Genomic DNA, 21,396 nt, shown 5'->3' with positions numbered 1-21,396 from the left:
TGAAATGCATGAAATACAGCCATGAAAAAAATATGTTAGTATTTAAAGTGATGGTAATTATTTTTGAAAACGTAAAACTTGCTATATTCACCACCCTATAATAATAGAATGAATCTTGCTTGTAATAGTTTCTATAAAATAAATAGTTTGTGCAGATCAGCAGTAAAATCTTTATTTTATTTCTGCAGGCGGTAAAAGCCCTAACGCAGACAGACCAAAACAATATTGTCAATTCATTTCTCAATCATAATCCTTTCAATGATGTGTATTAATGCGGCATAAATAAGTAATGCCGGATATGAATAAGCAATGCAATGATACAATTCCAAAGTTAGAGCCTCTAATCAAGACAAGAGAAGGGAATAAAGGAAACAATTTCACTCTGCATGCTAAAGAGGGGTTGAAGTTTTTAAACGGAAACAAGCACTTCCCTTGTTTTCAAGTCGCCCCATGTGTCATAAGGTGGTAGAATATGACCATTACTTGGTAATCTCCGATTTCAGAGGGTTTAAAATACCGACTTTTCGCCTGGGCGCGCTCAGACCATCAGTCAAAGAAATAAAGCCTCACATGTTATTATTTCTCTGGAGAACAAACTCAACGAGCAATAGGACCCGGGAATGTTTGATTATGCTGCAGCAAAAAAATGAGCATGGGATGTGGCAGGAGGTTTGCAGGCAAAGTTCTCCTCAGCTGACTTTATCCGCAACTTCTGCTTCAATATAGCAAGGAAGCGGCTGCCTGATTAACAATATCGTGAGTTCAAGAAACTGTCATGATAATTTGTTGACTTCTTTTTTGACGTGCGTTCCCGTCTTAAATATAACTGTTAAAGCAATAACTTTAACGACGTGCGTCTAAGGAATTTAGGCTATGTATCGCTACTAAGCACCATAATTAAAATGGTTAACCTATGTGTCACCCAGCAAAACTAAAACGAAATGACGGTCCTAAATACTACAATGTTTTGGCATTGTGGTTATAAATCCTTGTTATAAAGCCTCACACATGCACACCAACGCTCTCATAATAAGCAAAGTTCACCAAGACATCCCGCTGAAGTCATGGCTAAATGGGGGAAGCCTTGTGTAATCATATCACCGTCCCCTCGTGGCCCAGAGAGGTTTAATTGGATGTAAGTCGGGCAGTTAAATTCAGCTACAAGTGCTGCAAACTGTTTCAAGCAACATTAAATAGGCCTATTTTTTTTTTTTTTTTTAAAGTATTTCATTTTGTCATTAGGTTTTGACAGTAAACGCATCACGCTGCAGCAGCATGTGGTGGCAACAGTTGCAGACAATACAGAGGCGCGTATTGCTGTTCCATTTGGAGGGATCTCCAGAGTGTATTTCACATTCAACCACACGGACATAAAGCTTTCACAACAATGTGTTAAGTTTTTTTATTGGAAGTATATGATTTCACATCACAAGGAATCACTCCGGGTAAGGAGCTCCCAGTCTCCAGCTCTGTTTTTATTTAGACATCCCAGGAAAAATAAAAATAAAAAGGCCAAAAACCCCCCAAAGCGGAGGAAAAAGAAAACAACACAGTTGTGCATCTATTTATCTTCGGGCAGATTCTAGATCAGGGGACAAAAGTCGGCTTAGGAGAAATAGTTTTGCAATTTTTGCTCATAGTTCCACTGTTTGTGCAATTGTAGAAAATCAGAACAAATAGTATTTTCAAACTGCATAGTAAATCCGGGCTAAAAAAAAATATATATTTTAGGCGCACCGTTAATTATAGGCTACACATGTTATATCTTTACCACTCATCCTCTTCAAATTCTAAACAATCTTTAAACAATTGGGCTGAAATTTTGACTCGCATGTGAAACAACAGCAACGATAAATGAGTAATTATAGACGAGTTTTGGAATTTGAAAATTTGTGCAAACTATTACACGTTTTTAACATTTTAAATGATCAGTTAACATCTTTTTTTATCTTTTTCAGCAGTCAATTTGTTATAAAATAATCAGTTTTAAATTGTGCTGTAACCCATTTGATTAATTTAAATTGATCCCCAACTTCTTAATGAGCTTATTACATTGAAAAGGGTATGATCTTGTGACAAACCGAGATGTTATTTATCTTTTTTTTTATTTTTGTTTAACTGAGACTAAGTTCGCTCTGGCTGCTATTTTCGCATGAAAGAGTCAAAATGCATTATTTTGGTCTTCGGTGGCCTTGCTGGACAGGAATGGCTCATAATGCGAGCTCTAACTAGAAGCTCCGAGCGTTGAATGCTTCCGACATCACTAAAAATGGCTTCCTTACTTGTTCACAGCTTTGCTTGCTTTGCAGACTGAGTTGCGGTGGTTAAAGCTGCGTCATTACCTCAGAAGTAGCAATAAAACTGCAGGTAAAGACTTATTTTCTTGTATTATTTTAGTCTAAGATAGTGACCAGAGCTGCAGTACATGTGCACTGAAACAGTGCACATCCATTTTGAATCCATTTTGAACAGGTGATGCTAAACGTGCCTTTAGATATAAAGCTGCTTTCAGCAGGTACTGCAGATTTAGCTGCCTGCTCACCGCATACTTGACCTTCATGGTTGCGTGGAGGTCCGGATGGTGCTTATCCAAAAAAATACTAGATTTCTCAAAAAGAACACACATAGTCTAAATTGATTGAAATGGCACTGAGACTCGTAGATAAAAGCTGCAAAAAATGAACCCCTAATTGTGAATAATTTAAAAAAGTGATTTATTCGGAATCCATTTACACCAGAGACAACCGGGTTGAAAAAGAGCCACGATGCTGTTGTGGCGCCACTGAAACCCTCCCGGCCCACTTTAGGATTTGTTGTACACCCGATGCTGCTGAAAAACAAATTAATACGATGCCACATTTCAGGGAAAATTGCGAGCTCATTGAGAACTCATTTCAGATCATTCTAAAATCAATACATGACAGTTCTGCGAGACGTAAAACGATATGGATCTCCGACGTTAAGTATCCTACCTATCCTCTCTTTATTACATTGACACTCTTCTATGAAACAAACACGGCCATTCCCGCACTCTTGGTCACGCTGCTGCACACACGCACACACATTTTAGCACACACACACACACACACACACACACACACACACATACACACACAAACACACACACACGCACGCACGCACGCACACACACACACACACACACACAAACAAACACACACACACACACACACATACACACACGGCAACACGCACATAACACTCCCCAAACAGAAACACTTTACCAGGAATAACACTGCTTTCTGTTCCTCTGGCCAGCTTTGTGCCATAAACGGAAGACGGGGCGGCGGGGGACGTAGACGCATGCCACACAAGTTCTCTGCGAAGGGCACTGTGAAGCTCACTGACCTTTGGGACGCGGGGACTGGCCGCCATAAAAGGATTTAGCCAGTCTCAAAGTCAAAAGTGCTCAAGAGCAGTGAAAGAGAGATTGTAAAATCGCTGCAAAGCCAAATATCCGAAGGTCGTGCGCAAAGACAAGAGCCAACCTTGGCTAACTGCTCTATCCCCATTAACCATATATAAAAACCATGTTTTCTTTAGCAAACTTGCTTTGGTATTGGTGTAAAAAGAAATGACAGGTAAAGGGGTGCAGTTCGTGGTTCCAGCACATGCCACAGAAGTAAAAAAAAAAATAACATCAATAAAAAAATTAAATCATTAGATACTCGCGTGTGCAAGAACCTCTCTGCCAAGTATTTCCGTAACAATAATCCAACCGATTTATACACCATTACTGGGCTGCAAATTAAACCAGCGTTTAATCACAGCGGGGAAACACAGCGTCACTGTGCTCAGCTTGCTTGGATGCCCACGCTTTCCCCCCTTCACAATCCAAATGCATTTAGATAAATAAATTATGTTAACTGTTTCTGCTCAAGACCTGAATTCCTCAGTTTACTGAACAGTAATCTGTTGCTGTTTGTTACAAATCACGACAAATGGATAATCTGTTTTGTCCCTTGTCGTCTTCTCCACATCAGCAGTTTCATGTAAAGCATTTCCCAAGTTCAAAAGCAGAAAGACGCAGCTTTTGGAACCTCCATTTCTAGAGTTCTCGCAGCTTTGATTCAGTTTAAAGGGAATCAGTGAACCCGAGTTGTGGCCCAGTTTACCATGAAGGAAACAGAAGTGCTCCTAAACCTTATGGTGCAATTTTCCTTTTTTAATTTGGCTCTAACCAAGTTAAGAAGGCACACAAACGTTTGTTTTGTTGTCTCGACGATCAAATTCAACAAACTGATGAAAAACATTCCAATATTTTTTTTTTTTTCATTTGAGTATTTATTATTCATCTAAGTTCATTACATTCTGGAACCAAAACAAATCTCCCCCTATTATCAGACAGTAAATTTTCATTTACATAGTCAATCGCAGCTTTAAAAACAGACAAAAAGGGTGCCTTACGCGCGGATTTATCTCCTATTGCTAAAGGGAATTATTCAAGTTCCCTTGATAGAATATGTCTTTACACACGGCTCTTATAAATCAGAGTAGACAAATGAAATGGTTTTTAGGCCATCTTTAATCCGACGAGTAAGTGAACATAAGAGAGCTTTTCTCCTTTTTTCTTTCAAACACTAAACCAGAGTATGAGATTCATTTTTATAACACCTTTTGATTTAGCCATCAAATCTCATAAAAATATCCTGGTACAATTGCAAAATTACCACATGTCTACCAAGGCATTTCCTAAAACCATTATTTTTACATTACATGAATTGTTATTGTGATTTTTATACTGTTATTATTATTATTAACTTGACCAAAGTGCCAGCACACCTGAATCGAGACATTCCCTTTTCATTTGTTTCATTTAGGATGTTGCAACGCTTTTATGAATTTCACGCTTGCTGCCAAGGCAACTGTGCAATACTATGATGAATTTATTGAATGGTATTTATGTGGTTGGCAGAAAACACCCAAAGCCGAAAGTGTGGTTTCACTGTGAAGTATAGGCGCACAGCTATCAGAAACTGCAACAATGGCAGAACAATAAACAATAAAACTACTGTAAAACAGAATCTGTAATACACCGAATCCTTCATTGTAAGGCCTATTCTAGGGCACTATGGTACGTAATGAGCGAAATAACTTTTATATTTGCATTAAGGAAGCTAAATTTTGGTATAATGCAGAGGAGGATTAGCTGCGGTAATTCGGTTGCAGACGCAGCTTGTTCACAGTTCACTGCAAAGGCAACATCTGATCTTAACACTGAGATAGCACAAGGTTCTTCCAAAGAACATACTTCACTTAACTGAGACTGCAAGCTGCTGAAGACAAACGCCCCGTTAGTTTTCTGATAGAAAAACACTGCTCACCCACTGTGTGGCTTTGCACTTCACTGCCAGCAGGGAGAGCCTTGTGGACCCCAGAAGTGCTTATAAGATAAAACCCCATGTAGCTTTAAAACTCTGAGAAATAATGTTTAGCCGGTGTTATTTAATAAAAACCCTGTTTTGATGTGTAATTTCAGCGAGTTTTACTCGCTCGCGCAAACCGCAGGGATGCACCAGTAAAACAAAGGCCACTCCGAAAGGGCTTACACATATATGAAGCACTGGGGTGTAACCCTATTACTGGTTTACAGAGCTATTGCGTGTTTAGCTGCGACGTTATAGACTTGTAGCATAGCAGCGACACTGATCAGGTCAAACTTTAGTTTTTTTTTTTAAAACAAAGTGAAATGGGGTTTTGCTGAAAATAAAGGCAGATTTCCACAAATTATGGATTAAAATTGATTGCAACATATAGGGTGTACAATATAAACCTGGCCGCCATTTTGCATGGCCATATCAAAGCTACCTATAACCTACTTTTGTATTTCTGGCGGCCACAATAAAATTAGGCCAACCTCTGTGGGCTTCTATAGAGCCTCCGTGCGCAACACGCCTGCAAAACACTCTATTAAATCCTCAAATTGTCCAGTTAATCTTCAGAACTGCATTTAATTGTTGCTTTTTTTTTATTTTATTTCCAGGTCAGGTCTAATAAAGTGATCCCACCAGAGAGCCAGATCTCTTTGTGTTTTGTTTCAGGCTGAATATTCAGAAAGGAAGTGTGCAATAACAAACTGATGTAACACCAATAAACGTTTCAATATGCTGTTTATTGAAGACCTTACGCATATACATTCATATCAATATTACTTTTACAAGACAACGTAGCAATCCTTACAAGCGCAAAGGAAGGAATGCAATAGGTGGGCGACATCATGAAAGGTACTATCATGGACAACTACCACGCTAAAACAGAGTTTCTTTAAATGTCATGAATGGTAAAAAATAACAAAATTTTACATTTTTTATAATCATTCTGCATGTCGGTCTATACCTCCCCTCCCTGCCCTTACAGTAACAAACTGGCTATATATATATATATATATGGAATGATGTATTGAACAAGACGATCAACATAAAGCACTATTACATAGCGATAAGGGATCCTCAAAATAGGATGCGAATACTAATAATGGTTATATTTTCATTTTACAAAGTTATACACGAGGACAAGGTAAGAACGAAGACAACACTGCAAGTACATTAGGTCGGCCTAGGCGGCTGTCCGTCCCTGCCACCTAATAATAATAATAATAATACATTCTTTGAAGGCGCTTATTTCAAAACGTTTTAATATTGGTGGTTTTTGATTTGTTCAAAAAAGAAAAGGTACAAAAGGTCACCTACAGAAACAGTGTCCCGCAGAACACGACTTGTAGCACTTTCACATCAATAACATGCTGCAAACGTTTTAGTTAGCTTACTCATAATACATAACCGATAATACGCTGCGGTTGCACCCACATCGAAGGGGCAACACACTCAGAGGCTTGAAAGTTCTTTTACTATTTTTATTTTATTATTTTATTGTATATACATTTATTTAGTATTATGAGCACCAATAAGTTTCAAAAATGCTCTTTTTTGGCCTGAAAGCGTATATCCGCACTTTAAGTAAGTGACAGCTCGCGGATTAAGTTGAACTGGACATCCTTTTTGGGCTTTCGCTGGCATGAGTCTGGACCTTTTTTTTTTCTTTTATCGTAGCAGCCCAGTCCAGAACCGTGAACACGCATATGTGACCCAGTGGTTTGTTGTTAAGACAAGTTGAAAGGTAATAAAAGTAGAAGAATAAAAAAGACGAAACTTGTTTGCACTTAATCAAACTCACTTTATGTCATTTTTTTATCTTAGTGTTGCCTCTCCTCTGTCATGCAGAGACCCAGACTTTTGGTACTCCTGTCCGTGACCGTGAACGTGCACACACGTAAAAAAAATAATAATAAAAACATGGGAATCCTTCTCTTAAGCGACAAATTACAAGAAAGGACGCATAAACCAGTCGGGATGGAAATGATCCTTCTTCAGATCTTAACTGAAGGAATTATAAAGACATTCGAGCGCGGATGCCATGCAGTCAGACTGTTTGACTTCACGGATATTTTTAGGCCCTATCCTAAGATTTCTGCCTTGAATGGCCTCTCCTCCGCCCCGATTTCTCAGAGTGACTGATGTCATATTGCCTGAACAATTATCTATTGCTAGGTCAATGAGGGGAAGCCTGCAGAGAAAACAACACACATTTTCACAGTTTTTTTTTTTTTGTGCCATTACGCCAAACCTCGAGGCTCACTGATGTGCAGTGCATCTTTTAGGACGCCAGATAGTGTCTTGTATTTTTTGGAGGAACAACTTTAGAGATAATCCAGCAGAAAGGAGGTAATGATAACCTGCAATTTGAACAAAGATGGATAGATGAGTGCATGCATTGACAGAAGACCTAAGGGAGTGTAGAAGGCTTGGCTTTTTTATTTTATTTTTATTTTTTTTACTGCCTATCGTTTCACCTTTCTATATCACGCATGTCTCTAAAAGTAGGCCAAAGCTTGCTCCCTCAACATGAGTCTCTTCTTCTTCATCCTGCGGTTCTGGAACCAAATCTTCACTTGTTGGTCGCTGAGGTTCAGGCGGTCGGAGAGCTCCCTCCGCCGCTGCCGGGTGATGAATTCGTTAAGCATGAATTCTCCTTCGAGCTCCGCCAGCTGGAGTTTTGAATAGGGTTTGCGCTTCTTTCTGGTCCGAGTGTGCATCGGGTACCACGGGGCGCCTGGAGGAGAGGACACGAAGAGAAGAGGAGGAGGAAGGGGGTCAAAGACCGGATTAGTCAACACAGTTAGGCTACAAAATCACGGTCATCTTCAAGGTTATGGCGAAGCTACGGGGGCATCTGTTGTCTTAGAGGGGGCAGGTCACTCTAACAATCATTTAAGCAATAAATGAGCGCAATTAGAGCGTGGATTGCGTCAGATGGTGATGCAGCATTAAGACAGTTAAAGAGAACTGCAATGTTTTGCAAAAGCTGCCTTTTGCATTGGCATCACTGCAAGCTGCATGCTTCTGCAAACCCTGGACCTGTTTTGGTCACGGGGATTGATTCAGTTTCTCTGAACATTTTCACCACATGCCTTTTCTTTTATGTTTTCTTCCATGCCCCTGCACAGAGGCCGCTATAGTAGACTAAAGCGAAGCTTTACGTCACAGGAAGTTTTATTATTGAAGTTGTATCTGCAGCATTTACCCCAACTTATTTGCGAGTTTCGGGAGCATATTAAACGCCTTGAGTCCACAGCGACAGAAATTAATTCTGTTTACGAGTCATTAAAGAGGAAAACTCCCTCCTTTTTTGATGCAGTCAACTAAAGTGACTGTCCTCCTAAATCAGTCCACAAATCTGTGCTTTAATCGTGAAAGAAAGGAGCCAATCAGCTCATCTAAGCTGCATAAATTGGATGATCTGAGCTAAATGTTTTGGCCAAAAAATGTGAAGACACCTATAATTCAGAATGGGTTTTCTGGATAGCAGGCAGCCACATGGTGCATGGGGTATTTTAGGGCAACCCCTAGTGGCGTGTGCGCACCACGCATGTTTCCAGCAGGCTAAAAAGCCTGCAAGATGTGCATCAAGATAATAGCCCCTCCGTATGCGGATATACATTTAGTCATATTATAAATAAAGTAACAGTGTGTTTATTGTGGCATTATTTGTTTTATGTATAAATGAATAAGGAGCACCCACCTCCGCCTGCGGCTATGTTGCCTGAAAGGCTTCCCGGTGACACCAGGGTCTGTGTGTTGCTGGATGGAGGCTTGCCGCTCTCATTCAGCAGAGAGGAGCTGGAGTCGGACTCCATTGACTGACAGGACGGCGGATCCTGCGTGAGCTGCTCCGTTCCGTACTCATATTTGGAGAAGGCGACGCCGCCCGCAATCCCGGCGTGCATCCCGTGGTCAGATGTGTCCCTCGCCCTGTCCTCCCGTTTGAGGCTGCCGCTGCCGCCGTTGCCACCTGAGCAGGTCTCCCTGTTACCGTTGTTGTAGTAACACTTGCCCTCCTCTGGTCTGGTGATCTCACACGACCGATTGAAGGAAGGGTTAATAGACACCGGGCTGCTAAAGTAGGATTGAGAGTATCCATTGCACGGCTCCGAAGGGTTCCACGGGAGGGAGCAAACATTGTCCCTTCTCGGGTAGGAGAGAGACGGTAGCCCCGCCAGCTGTCCCCCTGAGGCTCTAAAATTCGGAAAGTAAAACGTGTCTCCCGTGTGAATGTTTACCAGAGGTCCTACAAACCCTGGATTAAGGAGATTATGCTCGCCCATTTCCGCGGGCCCGACCAACAGCTTCTAGTTTATTGCAATCTGACATTTAACATAGTTAAACCTGGAGCCGCGCCTGATTGGTTATACCGACACCACGTGGCCAGGCCAACTTGTGGTCCACATGGTACCACCCACTTGCTCCATCTCAGACAAAACAAAACATTAACTTCTGTATTACAACGGTTTATATGCTTTTTAAAAAATACTATAAAGCTTTTATTTAAAATATGGAGTCTTGTTTTTTTCCTCTCTCTCTCTGCAGCTCCAGAAGGGAGCCGCTTTTCCATTGGCACAAGTCGAACTGTCCACGGCCTCGTTTAATATCTTTATATGCTGGCAAAAGTTTTTTTCTTATGAAAACTATTTTTTCTTCGGGGAGAGGGTGCGTATGCGACTTCTTGTTTTCTAACAAATTATGGTAGAATTTTGTGTCATATAAAACCGTGATGTCCCAATTTACAAGCTTGTTTTAAGAAAAAGACTGATCCTCATTGCTCATATTTACAGTAACGGGGTCAGCGAGTTGAAGCCACTGGCTCTGTAAAAAAAGAAGACGATATTCTACAAGGTTACTTTAAGAGCGTATATTTCACTTCATATTCTCTAGTACACCTCACATGAGCAACTTTAACAGATACCTCCAATAAACGTTGCCGGCCAAACTCTGGTGGGATAGTTACACCTCTCGCAATTCTTTTATATGAATTTTACAAGATATCAGAGGGCACTTAACTGATTCAATCAGCGGAGGGGCCCTCTGCTTTATATCGCACTAATTAGTTGATTTGTAGAAACGAGTGTGAAGACACTGAGCAAATATGGAAGAAAACTCACCTTTGGTTTCAATGCACATGATGGAAAAAGGGCAAAAGCAGATTTTAAATAAATTCTGCAATGTTGCAGTCATCAGTCTGATGCACACTCGTACCAAGGCGTTGACGATTGTCCCTATGATCAATATAAGTAAAATAATACCAGCTCTATATTGAACTGGTACAGTATGAAATTTGTTAGAATAACTTTTTCCAACGCAAAATCCTTATGTGTGAGTCAAAAAAGGTCATAGCTCAGTGTTTGGCTCTGTGATGCTACTATCCGTTGAAAACGAAAGTAGAATAACATAAGTGAGAAGTACTTTAAATTAAGAGATAATAAAGGAGCAGAGTATGAAAAAACTATATTTGAATATATTTCACATGCTGCCAAGGACGCGCGCTGCGTTAAATCAAGTTCAAAACGCAGAGTCACGGTGCGTTGAACTTGATGTTGAACTCTAATGCTCTATTTTAAAAGTAATACAAATCATGCACCCACAAGCAAACAAATTATCGCAGCAAATATTTGCAGCATTTGATGAGGACAAACCGTGGTAGTTCAAGTTAATGTATAAAAAATACGTGGAAATCCCTTTCTGCTGCCGGGCAAAATAACTCTCTAAACTTATGGAATAATTACAAATATAACAGAAACACGACATAGGTCATATTAAAAGACAACTTCAATCAAATCAATTCATTCTACTGATGCATTTAAGTATTGAGAGAAATGTGCAGGGCTGTCACAGAGTTGCACATGCGTGCTAGACAGTCCTAGTTTCATGCCACAAAATTTGCCAATGAGGTGTTATGTGAGAGCTCCAGCATTCATTTAAACACTTGTTTGGGAACGACTTGCAAGTCAGCCGATATGTGATAGCCGTATCTGTCACTTTTGACCACACATCCTCTCGCAATCCAAAGGCACCGAGCCGCGCTCTGGCCTTAAATAGACAGACACATATCAGATGTTTTTAACAGGACAGGCTGCTGGTTCTCACTCTCTGCTGCGGCTCCTATCACTGCACATTCTTTCATCTAGTTAGTGAGTCTCGCAATGCGTGCGGCGAGTTAGTCCAACATATTGTGATCGCGCAGCTATGCTCCTTCGCGGCTTCTCGTTTTGTTGGAAAGGCTACCAGAAGTGAATCGGTGATGGCAACCAAGCAGGCCCATGCAGAGGAGCAAGGTGCAGACTGGTAGTAGCTGCTTTACCTCGGGGGGAGAAGAGGCTATGCGTTGCGGCTCCCTGCCTCGTCTCTCCGTGCCTCCGTCCCACAGATGCAAACAAACGTGTGTCTGTTCGAGTATCTGACCCTGATATGTAACAACATAATCAAAAAAATCCCCTTAATAAAAAAAATAAATAAAGGCAAACCGAGCACCGTCAAGGTCACTGTCTAGTACACTGTCTGCTCCATATTGAAATGAGCCGCCTGGAATCCACCGTCCTGCCCAGACAGGGCAATAGCCTAAACAAAAGCCTTTTCTTCCTTCTTTTCTGTCTTTGATTCTCTGCGGGCAGCTTTCCACCGTTATTGCCCTGCGGAAGCTCTGTAAAACTCCCTTCTGAGGAAACAAACCCACCAAGGAAAGCTAAAGAATGCACAGAAGTGTCCATACTTCAGTTAAAACATTTGGGCAATCTTTATTTTAATCATCTACAACTACCAAGAACAAGCAAAAGTTTTATTTTAGACCAATAAACTCATCCAGGGTAACTGTGCCCAAGTTAAAATTATTATACATTAGTACAATTGTCCTTATAAATAATTAAATCATGAGGGTTTAAAAGTCAAATTTCAAAGTTGTAATAAAACAAAGCAAACTCCTAATAATTCAATAAAGATTATGAAGAATTGAGGAGACAAACTAGCACCAAGAATAAGTCATGTGTTTCATTGCCTTGATTTTAAAAAGTTGAACTTGACCGACTGAATGCAAAAAAAAAAAAAACTTTGCATATGAGCCAGGCGACAAACAGGATGAATTAGGGTTTAAATTTTAACCTCCTGATTCAAACAAATTTTAATAAATTGTGTCGTTTGTTTGTGTGTTTGCTTATGATGTGTTTATCACTTGTGCGTACATGCGTGAGTGTGTGTGTGTGTGTGTGTGTGTGTGTGTGTGTGTTTGTGTGTGTGTGTGTGTGTGTGTGTGTGTGTGTCAACATGCAATGTCTTCAGTCATAATATTTGTAAACACATTTAAATGTAATCTCATTCAACAATGCTTTAGATATGGAGATTTAATTCAATTCAAATTTGTAAAACTTTGCTAAACAACTTTTATGTTGTTTCATCTTTAAATACATGTTTTAAAGACAAGGTACCAATATTGGTAAAACAGATAATAAATCGTACAATGCACAGATGGATTAAACTAAATTAAACTAAAAAGCAACTTCTCTGTAAAAAAAAAAAAAAAAAAAAAAAGTGTTCAGTGATTTTATAATTCAAAATGAAAACAAGAAAATGAAACAGCTACAAAATACAGTTATAATACAGTCAGTCAGTCATTTTCTACCGCTTATTCCATAGTGGGTCACGGGAAAGCTGGTGCCTATCTCCAGCAGTCTATGGGCGAGAGGCAGGGTACACCCTGGACAAAGTTATAATACATTCAAATTAAAATATATAGAGATAAAAGGGCTGTCTTTTATTACACGTATGTATATGTATATATTTTCTTCCTTTTTTTCTTCACTGGACATTCGGTCAACTTCTGCTGTTTTTAAAAGTACTCTAGAATTGTTGAAAACAAGTTAAATATTGTCTTATAATAGAACTAATAAAGTGCAAAACTATGCTGTAGGTTTTTATACTGTGAACGTTTTATCTAAACAGGAATCCCACATTAAGACAATGAAAACAGTCAGGGGAGACTAGAGGAAACCTTAATTTTAATGTGCTTTAGCCGGACTTTCAACTTCAAAAATGAAAAATAAGTTTCAATCAAAACGTCAAAGGAGATCATATTTAATAAATATATTGAAACAGTACATTAATGCATAGTATCTAACGCAAGAAAATAAACTGCAGCAGTATGTTTAAATTAAAACTGTGATAAAATCAGCTGAGTGAGCAGAATGCTCCCTAAATAAGAAACACTTGAAGCACTTCCTGATATTTTCCTCTGGTCACCACCAGAGGTTATCAGCCCCCTTCCTCATGTCAGTGTTTGGCAGCGGCCTGCAGCCATAAACAAGGCAACTTTATTTTACTCATTCTGTGATTTGAAGGCAAGATCAGTGTCTAATTGGTTCAAAAGTCACAACATTTTTAGTACTTAGAAATAAAAAAGTCATGAGTCCAAACGTTGGAACCTTTTTTTTTTGTTTTGTTGTTTGAGCAATTTAAATGTTGATCGAGGGCGTTGGTTTTTCAATAAGAGAAATTACAGCGGGGAAAACATTAACATAACTAACATGAAGTTATTCATGTCTGCTGAGATTTTCTTCTACAAGTCCACATATTTGGAATATACGAGCATAACTATTTCTTATATAGTGTTTTTACTTGGATTTAAATTACGCCTAACAAAAAGCTCAAGTAATTTAATACATCTCTTCAAATTCAAGCATAAAAAAAAATTAAAGCTTATTTTAGTTGATAATGTTTGGGTCTTAGACTTTCTGATCCACGCGTCTCCTGCTTTGGTATGGAAGATAATACAAATTTAGGAAATCACTCCTCTGATAATGTTGCGTATTACCAAGAGTTAAAAATAAATGTTTAAAAAAAACAACTTTTTTCAACTTTAGTCCTTTTTTTATCCGCATAACAATCCATCTTCCCACAAACCAGATTTGTTTGCTCAACTAAAAGCTTTTTTTAATGTCAAAAAGTCATAAAACAAAGTACATGTGAGCCTACCGTCAAAATACGAGGAAAGCAACCCTACCTTTAATGGTTATATTGTGGGCGATGTCGGGATATTATTTCCTCTTGCTGTGCTGATGGTGTGGCCGGTTGCTGCAGATTGCTGCTGTTGGTATGAGATGTTAAAAGTCCTACCTGTCCGTCGTGGTCAATAACACACACACAGACACACACACACCTCGTGATGACTGCATGAAACTATTGCTGGCTCGCAGAGGCTTAGGACCACGATGAGTATTACTATACTTTTTTGCGCACTTCCCCAAAACTGAAAACAGCCCGAACGCCGGCGCAGAGCTCCCATAGATGGTCAGAAAAACGCGGGTCAAAGGATATCGCTACACTTCCCATTTTTATGAATTTATGGCATGCCATTAGGCCCCGGCTGTCTAGACGGGGGAAATAACACCTTGTTTGCCCACAAACAAACCGCCGAACTCTGCTGTCCGGCCCCCTATTTATTATTCACAATCTTCTGTGATGTCAAGGTCAAAGTGACCACATAGTCATGGTCAAGGGCAAAATCAGAAGCCAAAAGTGTCAACACTGACTGAAAATCCAGGAGCCCAGACAAACGAAAAGCTTTAAAAAGATCTGAAGACGCTGGAAAAACTGACACGGCCCTGCAAATGAGTGGAATCAGACCAAATCTTTCAGTTCTCAAAATTTCAGCAAAGTTACAGTTAACGGGACAAGAGTTTAGATATTAACATTAAATATTCGTGCCAGTGCCTTTTTAGGCTAAACTAGCCTTTTGGCATATACTGAAACGGCTTAGTGTTCATTCCAATTAGAAACCTAAATTACAGACTTGACATGAACATGTCTGAAGAAGCCCTCAAATAAACTAGCTCCAGCTTGTGTGTGATTCCCGAGACAGCTGCATGTGGATGTTACTTTCCACGTATTTCCCACCAATCATTTTTGTAAATATGGCTTATAGAGGCTTAACTGGGCTAAAGAGAAACCCAGGCAGCTGCAAAAACCATGTATGTTTTTCTCCTACAGCAACACAGAGAAGTGCTTGCATTTATTTATAGATATCAAGCAAGTGATAGAGACTATGTGTAACGTGGTACCAATCAGTTCATTAACCTATCTTTATTAATATTGCCTATTTAAACAGGAGTGTGCTTCACACAGCCTAATTCCAGCAGCAAAAATAAAACTGCGTGCATTCCACACGCAAACTGAATTAAAAAAGCAACAATATAGTAAATCGACAAATTCTGATATTAAAACTGTGAATATATCCGACAGTTTACATAAAAAAAGAATCGATTTTTAACAATAAGAACAAGGAAAGATTAACAAACCACTGATTGTACGCATCAGCCTCCAGATTTTGCGTGCAACCTACCTGTTTCAGAAGCCTTGACCGCAATCCAAGATCGAGTACGGAATACAGTGCAGGTTTCTTCAAAGATATATATGTGTATATATGTGTATATATATATGTGTATGTATGTGTGTGTGTGTGTGTGTGTGTGGGGGGGGGGGGGGGGGGGGGGGAGAGGATACGTGTTTAACTGGGAGAACACGTCAAATTTGCAAATCAAACTGTGCTGTTGAAGTGTTCATATGAATATACCGCCTTTGTCAGAATATGCTTCTACTTTTGCAGTGTGGAATAAGCTGAATACATTTTTTGACTAAAAAACATAACTTGCTTTATTTTTCTCTCGGCTTTTATCGCACATTTTACAAACTAAAACAATCGCGCATGAACAGACTTTTGAGTGACTTTTTTCAGAATTGGGCTTCATGCGATTAAATCAAACCAAATTGAACGGATAAAATCTGAAAACTGTATATTGTGAATAACTTGGTCCCTTCCTCCTCATATATTAGCAGCATCTCATGCGTAATAACGTCTTTACTAGTTACCCAACAATTAGCTATACTGGTGTTGTAATATAAAAAAGTACAGTGGTTCTGCAGCCCGTTAAGATTTGCGCATCTCGAAACAAATTGGAACTCTCCGCCTGCTTCATTGACTTGAGTATGAGCGGGCATTTTCATAATCATCATTTATTTATGAAACACTGTTACCAGAACGCAATTCAACACCACACCACAACACAGTTCACATACTGCACCAAAGTAGAAATGATACAGGCTTCGTATACACGGCGTGTGATCATAGCTCCAATGTTACACCGAACAAGGTCAGAACAAAATAAAACGGTTGTGCATGTATATGTAATACTCACTTTAATGGTTTACAATCATTCCAGTTGCATGAGAGACAGAGTCCTTCACTGATAAATGAAAACATACAGGTTTATGATACTCCGGTACAGGATACTATGAATTAAATAATGGAGGCATTGCACTATACAGATTAACAACATAGCAGCCTATGTTTTAGCCCAGGCTTTACAGAACATATCCCACATAGAGGAACATTGTTTTTCAAATTCAGACGAAATTTTCTTTTTTTTTTTCTTTTTAAAATCATTCTTTCTACCAAAAGTCTTCAATTTCAGTTGTGGAAACTGATTAAAGTCTGAAGTTCGACTTATGTTGTCTATATGGTGATCAACCTCATTAAAATGACAACAGTTTCCTTTGATTTTGATCTCCCCCATTGCGAGTACTTTGAGATGTCGTCGGTCCTTTTAAAGATTCAGCCTTGAAGAAGAAAAAAAATAAATCACGCAATACTTGTCTTTGAAATACAGATGGCGATTTAAATATTATATATTTATATATGTACATTCCTATAAAACAAAATCAAAGTGAACTTTCAACATTTTCACAGTTTTTAGAGGGTTATCTCTAAACTGAGAACTGGAAGGGGGGCTGTTGACATGGTCGGTGGTTCATGTTGGAACTTAAATTAGAAGATTAAAACACACCCGACCAAAACAACACCAACAAAAATAAAAAAGTTAAATGTTCGTCAGCCACGATCTTCAATGCGAGAGGTAAACAGATGGCGTGTTGGTTCGGGAAGGTTTGAGGTGTAGCCTCCGTCCTTATCAAGTGGTGTGGATGTGATTGCTCTTGGATTTGCTGACAAATTTTTTCTCCTTGACCCGCCGGTTCTGGAACCAGATGGTGACCTGTCGCTCCGAGAGGTTGGTGGTGGCCGAGATGCGCCTTCTCTTGTCTTTGGTGATAAACTTGCTGGCCGCGTATTCCTTCTCCAGCTCTTTGAGCTGGATCTTGGTGTAAGGGACGCGCTTTTTGCGCCCGCGACGGTAACTGCTTACCTCGGGCTGTAGGGGCACGACGTCTGCAAAAGAAATAAAGGGATAATTTCAGACTTTGTGCAAAATATATAACACACAGTCAGGGAAAGTGCAGTTGGTGAAAAAAACAAAACAAATTAAAACTCTGAAACAGTGTGCAAGTGTGTATGTTGTCCTCAGGTGTGTTGCACCTGACCTTTGCAATAAATCAATTATTTATTCTAAAAAATAAAACAAAAATAATCACAGAACTCCTCACTATCCTTTGTTTCTGTAAATAACACCAAGCATCAACCTGCAGGAAATCTACAGTCAAACAGCCTTTCCGGCGCCAAGTAATCATTGCTTCTCCTTTAAACTGCAGTGTACTTAATTTGCTTGCTGATTAGATCTACAAACCAGTGTAACAATTATTGTTAATGGCATCTTGGAAAAAATGCTCTCGTTAAGATAGGGATAAAAAGGACATTGTATTTCTGGTTTGCAGAGCAGGGTAACTCAGGAAGTACCTGTTTGGAAAGCTGCTAATTGCCTAAAAAAATCTTCCAACTAAATCGAGCTTTTTATAATTATTTAATTAGTTACTTTTTACATGTATAAAGTTACGCGTATGAGGAAACTTCATGTATAGGAACTTGGAGTTTATTGGTACTCATTCAAACAGCCTAACATATGGCTTGCAAATAGTTTTTTGCAATAGTTGCCTAATTTGTTATAAAATGCTAAATTTCACAAAAATGAATTTGAAGCTGCAAAAAAAGAGAAAAAAAAACATCCACTTTCAAGCAAACTATGGAACATACAGATTTTATTCCTCTTTAAATCTAAATAGGTGGTGGGATTCATTTTTCCCTCAAAATTCTAACAGAATATCTTTATTTAACTCAGTCTATATTCAAAGATCTTAATATTTTTGTTTGTTTTTTCTCCTAAATAAAGTATTAAACAATGACTAAAGTGCAAATTTGGAGTGGTGCTGAGAGTTTCCACACAGTTTTCCTATTTTCTTGCAGTTGTGCGGTTGTGTTTATGTGGGAGGACGTCATTTTGTGTGTTTGAGCACGTGAGCGCGCTTGCTTGACAGCGTGCCCGTGCTTGCTCCAATATATTTGCAACATAAAAAATTAGAGTAGGGGGCTGAAGGGGGGAGATGGGGGGATTGTCCCTATGTGCAATTAAAATAGCTACAGATTTCATAAAGATCATAAAGGCAAAATGAGCTGCGTGCTGCAGCGAGTGACTAGTTCACCACATGATAACAAAATGCAAGCCTTAATGATAAATAACGTGAAATGATTCGCGATTGTGAACCGTTCATCTGTCTTGATGGCAATGCAAATGTTCTACATAAATCCAGACTGGCCTGTATGCAAAAAAAAAAAAAAAAAACCGCACCGCAGGGCGCAGAGATTTACTGCCCCAGTCCAAACCAAGCAGGCTGTAGCTCAGTCACTATATTGTCATACAGGGGGCAAAGGTATGCAGTGATGTACCTTTATATTCTACGTGACAGCAAACTTAGTCCCATTCATCATGTGACTGTGCAAAGCACAATGCTCAGAATATAATCAGAGAGTCATGCAGCTGAAAAAGTTAGTTGATTCTCATATTAATATGCATGTGTTATTGTGCATCTTCCATCTTCATTTGTTTTTTTTTAAACAGATTATTTAGCATTTAATGGAATAAAAAGAAATTCACTGGAATCTGTCAACGTGTGATTTCTTTATAATCTTTGAAAACACAATGGCAGTGAAATTAGAAAATGTTCTTTATGGTTTAAAAATGTAACTTTGTTAAAGTTTATAGCATAGAAAAGACAGTTCAACACTAAATAACATAAATATGATCAAAGCATTTGAATGTCAGCACAGAAAACTTGTCTGCTTGCATTTAAGTAATGCTTTTAATGTGATAACACGTGTTAAATTTTCGTACAAGCCTGCTTAATGGAAATAGCTTTAATAAATCCATACCTGGGAAAGGTGATTTCCAGAGATGAGTTGACTGCGTTTGCTCTTTAGAGCAGTACACCTGTCCATCCCAGCCGTTGGAGAGAGCCCAATGCTGGTAGCCCTCCATGGGGATCAGGGCGTCGTGTCGCGGCTCAGGATGGGCGCTGATCCCGGGCACCACCGACACGTCCAGATATCCGGGGACGGCCTGGTACGAGCTAGCGAAACTCGGGTAGAAAGCAAACTCTTTCGCCCTGGTTGACAGTTCTTCTGTGGGGAGAGCCGTGCTGGGCTCGGCGTATTTCTCCGCGGGGTGGTACGAGCAGGGCTTCTGCTGCAAGTTCACGTTGTGCGAGTGGGATAATCTACAGCCGTAATATGGGTTTCCAAAGGGGTAGCCGTAGCTCAGAGACGCGCTCGAAGACGTTTGGGGAGCGGGACACTGCCGGCCGCTGTCTGGAGAGGAAATATCCGAGTAGACGGAGCCCTGGTGGGTCGCTATGGAGCCAGAATGTCGTCCCAGCGCGGGGTGCGACATCAGGTCCCTACAGTGGGTCGCAGGGCAATTACCGCTCAGTCCCTCCATTGTTTGGCTTTTATTCTGGCTGCTTTCATTCGGGCTTTTTTCATAAACGTACATCAAGGTGTCCGCCCAGCGTGGATGCAGAACCAGCGAAGTCGTCATATCACGGGCTGCCGATGCTTTTTAAAAGTCGACTACTCCAAGACGGACACCTCATTTCCAACTACATTTTACACCGAGCGCATGCGCACACCGGGCCCAACTGTGTGTCCACTTCATTAAGAGTCTGGCACGTGATACGCTAACAAGTCCTGCGAGATTGGGCTTGAGAGCAGGGGCAGAGCAGCTTCTTTAAAGACCCACTGCCTCGCATGTCACCGTTTTCCCCCAAAGAAAGCCGAGTCACACCATTGGTTTAAGTCAGCTAGACCCACACCCTTAAAGGGAAGTTCAGGAGACGCTACAGAGCACTGCCAAACGAAAACAATCTGAGACATTCAGCCGACTCTGTGAACTGAGCGAGAATGTATACCAGCGTTATAATACACGAAGCAGTTTAAAGATGTAAAAGATGACGCAAGTTTGTTTTATAAAAGAAAATAAATGCGTTTTTTATTCATTTGAGTCGGAGCGCAATGCGCAAAAGTGCATTTGGTTCAGTCCTTTACGCAAGCAATGTGTTCCTGTTGAGACTTGCCTTGAATATTAAAATGCATATTTATTAATTAATCTACTTTGGCTTATACTAAAGTGAGTATGGTGTCTTAGAAATTGTGAAATATTAATGCAAAGCGTGTGCATTTTCTTGATAAGAGCCCTATAAGCGTGTTCCACTATGCGTTTTGCATCCAAATCTCTATATTAACATTCCTTAAGGAAATACTCCAGCAAGTACTGATACATTGCAAATAGTCTTACAATTTACAAAACAAAGCAAGTAAAAAAAACAAAGCACATCAGAACATCACGAAATAAGGATTTTTAAATCAAATAAAACATGACATCTACAGTTTGTGAGCCTGCGTGTTTATGTGTGTGTCATTCAGAAGTATAGCTTCCTCCCCCCCTAAAGAAAGGTGCAAACTTTAAGGTGTTGCACGAGTGTCGGTTGCACCTCATCAGCAGCAACAGCAGCAGGACGAGACAGAAGAGGTGCAGGTAAGCACCATCGATGCACATTCTGACTCATATCATAGTTGAATACAGTTAGAAGACATATTTAAATCGTCCACAATGAACACCAGCCTCTGTTCCTTCAAGAGAAACCATTTCTAATACCTGCATAAATATATGTTTTCTTTCGAGGCTCGATAATGATTGCGTCCAGAGATAAGACAATTAACAAA

The 21,396-nt window shown here is 39.8% G+C and overlaps 2 protein-coding genes across 3 annotated transcripts; both read right to left on the bottom strand.

Moving 5' to 3' along the window:
• Positions 1-6,111: 6,111 nt before the first annotated feature.
• hoxc12a (homeobox C12a) lies at positions 6,112-9,774 on the bottom strand. Of its 2 annotated transcripts, XM_047376601.1 has the most exons (3): positions 9,097-9,774; positions 7,868-8,127; positions 6,112-7,750 (listed from the first exon to the last, which is right to left on the bottom strand). In XM_047376601.1, exons 1-2 carry the CDS (start codon positions 9,677-9,679, stop codon positions 7,889-7,891), a joined length of 822 nt encoding a protein of 273 aa, XP_047232557.1. In that variant the 5' UTR covers positions 9,680-9,774; the 3' UTR covers positions 6,112-7,750; positions 7,868-7,888. The 2 variants fall into 2 exon arrangements, with proteins under 2 accessions (XP_047232557.1, XP_047232550.1); XM_047376594.1 differs by having other exon boundaries at positions 6,112-8,127; positions 9,097-9,773.
• Positions 9,775-16,572: 6,798 nt separating this feature from the next.
• Positions 16,573-20,376, bottom strand: hoxc13a (homeobox C13a). The gene is made up of 2 exons (XM_047376562.1): positions 19,549-20,376; positions 16,573-17,616 (listed from the first exon to the last, which is right to left on the bottom strand). The coding sequence occupies exons 1-2, from the start codon at positions 20,210-20,212 to the stop codon at positions 17,360-17,362; spliced, it is 921 nt and encodes a 306-aa protein (XP_047232518.1). The 5' UTR covers positions 20,213-20,376; the 3' UTR covers positions 16,573-17,359.
• Between the last annotated feature and the right edge of the window lie 1,020 nt (positions 20,377-21,396).

The sequence above is a fragment of the Girardinichthys multiradiatus genome, chromosome 1 (assembly GCF_021462225.1).
Source record: "Girardinichthys multiradiatus isolate DD_20200921_A chromosome 1, DD_fGirMul_XY1, whole genome shotgun sequence".
NCBI lineage: Eukaryota > Metazoa > Chordata > Actinopteri > Cyprinodontiformes > Goodeidae > Girardinichthys > Girardinichthys multiradiatus.
The sequence above is the reverse complement of the archived record's forward strand: the minus strand, read 5'-3'. Positions and strand labels throughout refer to the sequence as shown.

Bases quoted from the DNA above. Each gene is read 5' to 3' on its own strand.
- hoxc12a (XM_047376601.1), bottom strand. From the start codon at position 9,679: ATGGGCGAGCATAATCTCCTTAATCCAGGGTTTGTAGGACCTCTGGTA. The intron at 8,128-9,096 runs GTGGGTGCTCCT...CCTCTCCTCCAG, and splicing joins CAACATAGCCGCAGGCGGAG to GCGCCCCGTGGTACCCGATG.
- hoxc13a (XM_047376562.1), bottom strand. From the start codon at position 20,212: ATGACGACTTCGCTGGTTCTGCATCCACGCTGGGCGGACACCTTGATG. The intron at 17,617-19,548 runs GTATGGATTTAT...TTTCTTTTGCAG, and splicing joins CTGGAAATCACCTTTCCCAG to ACGTCGTGCCCCTACAGCCC.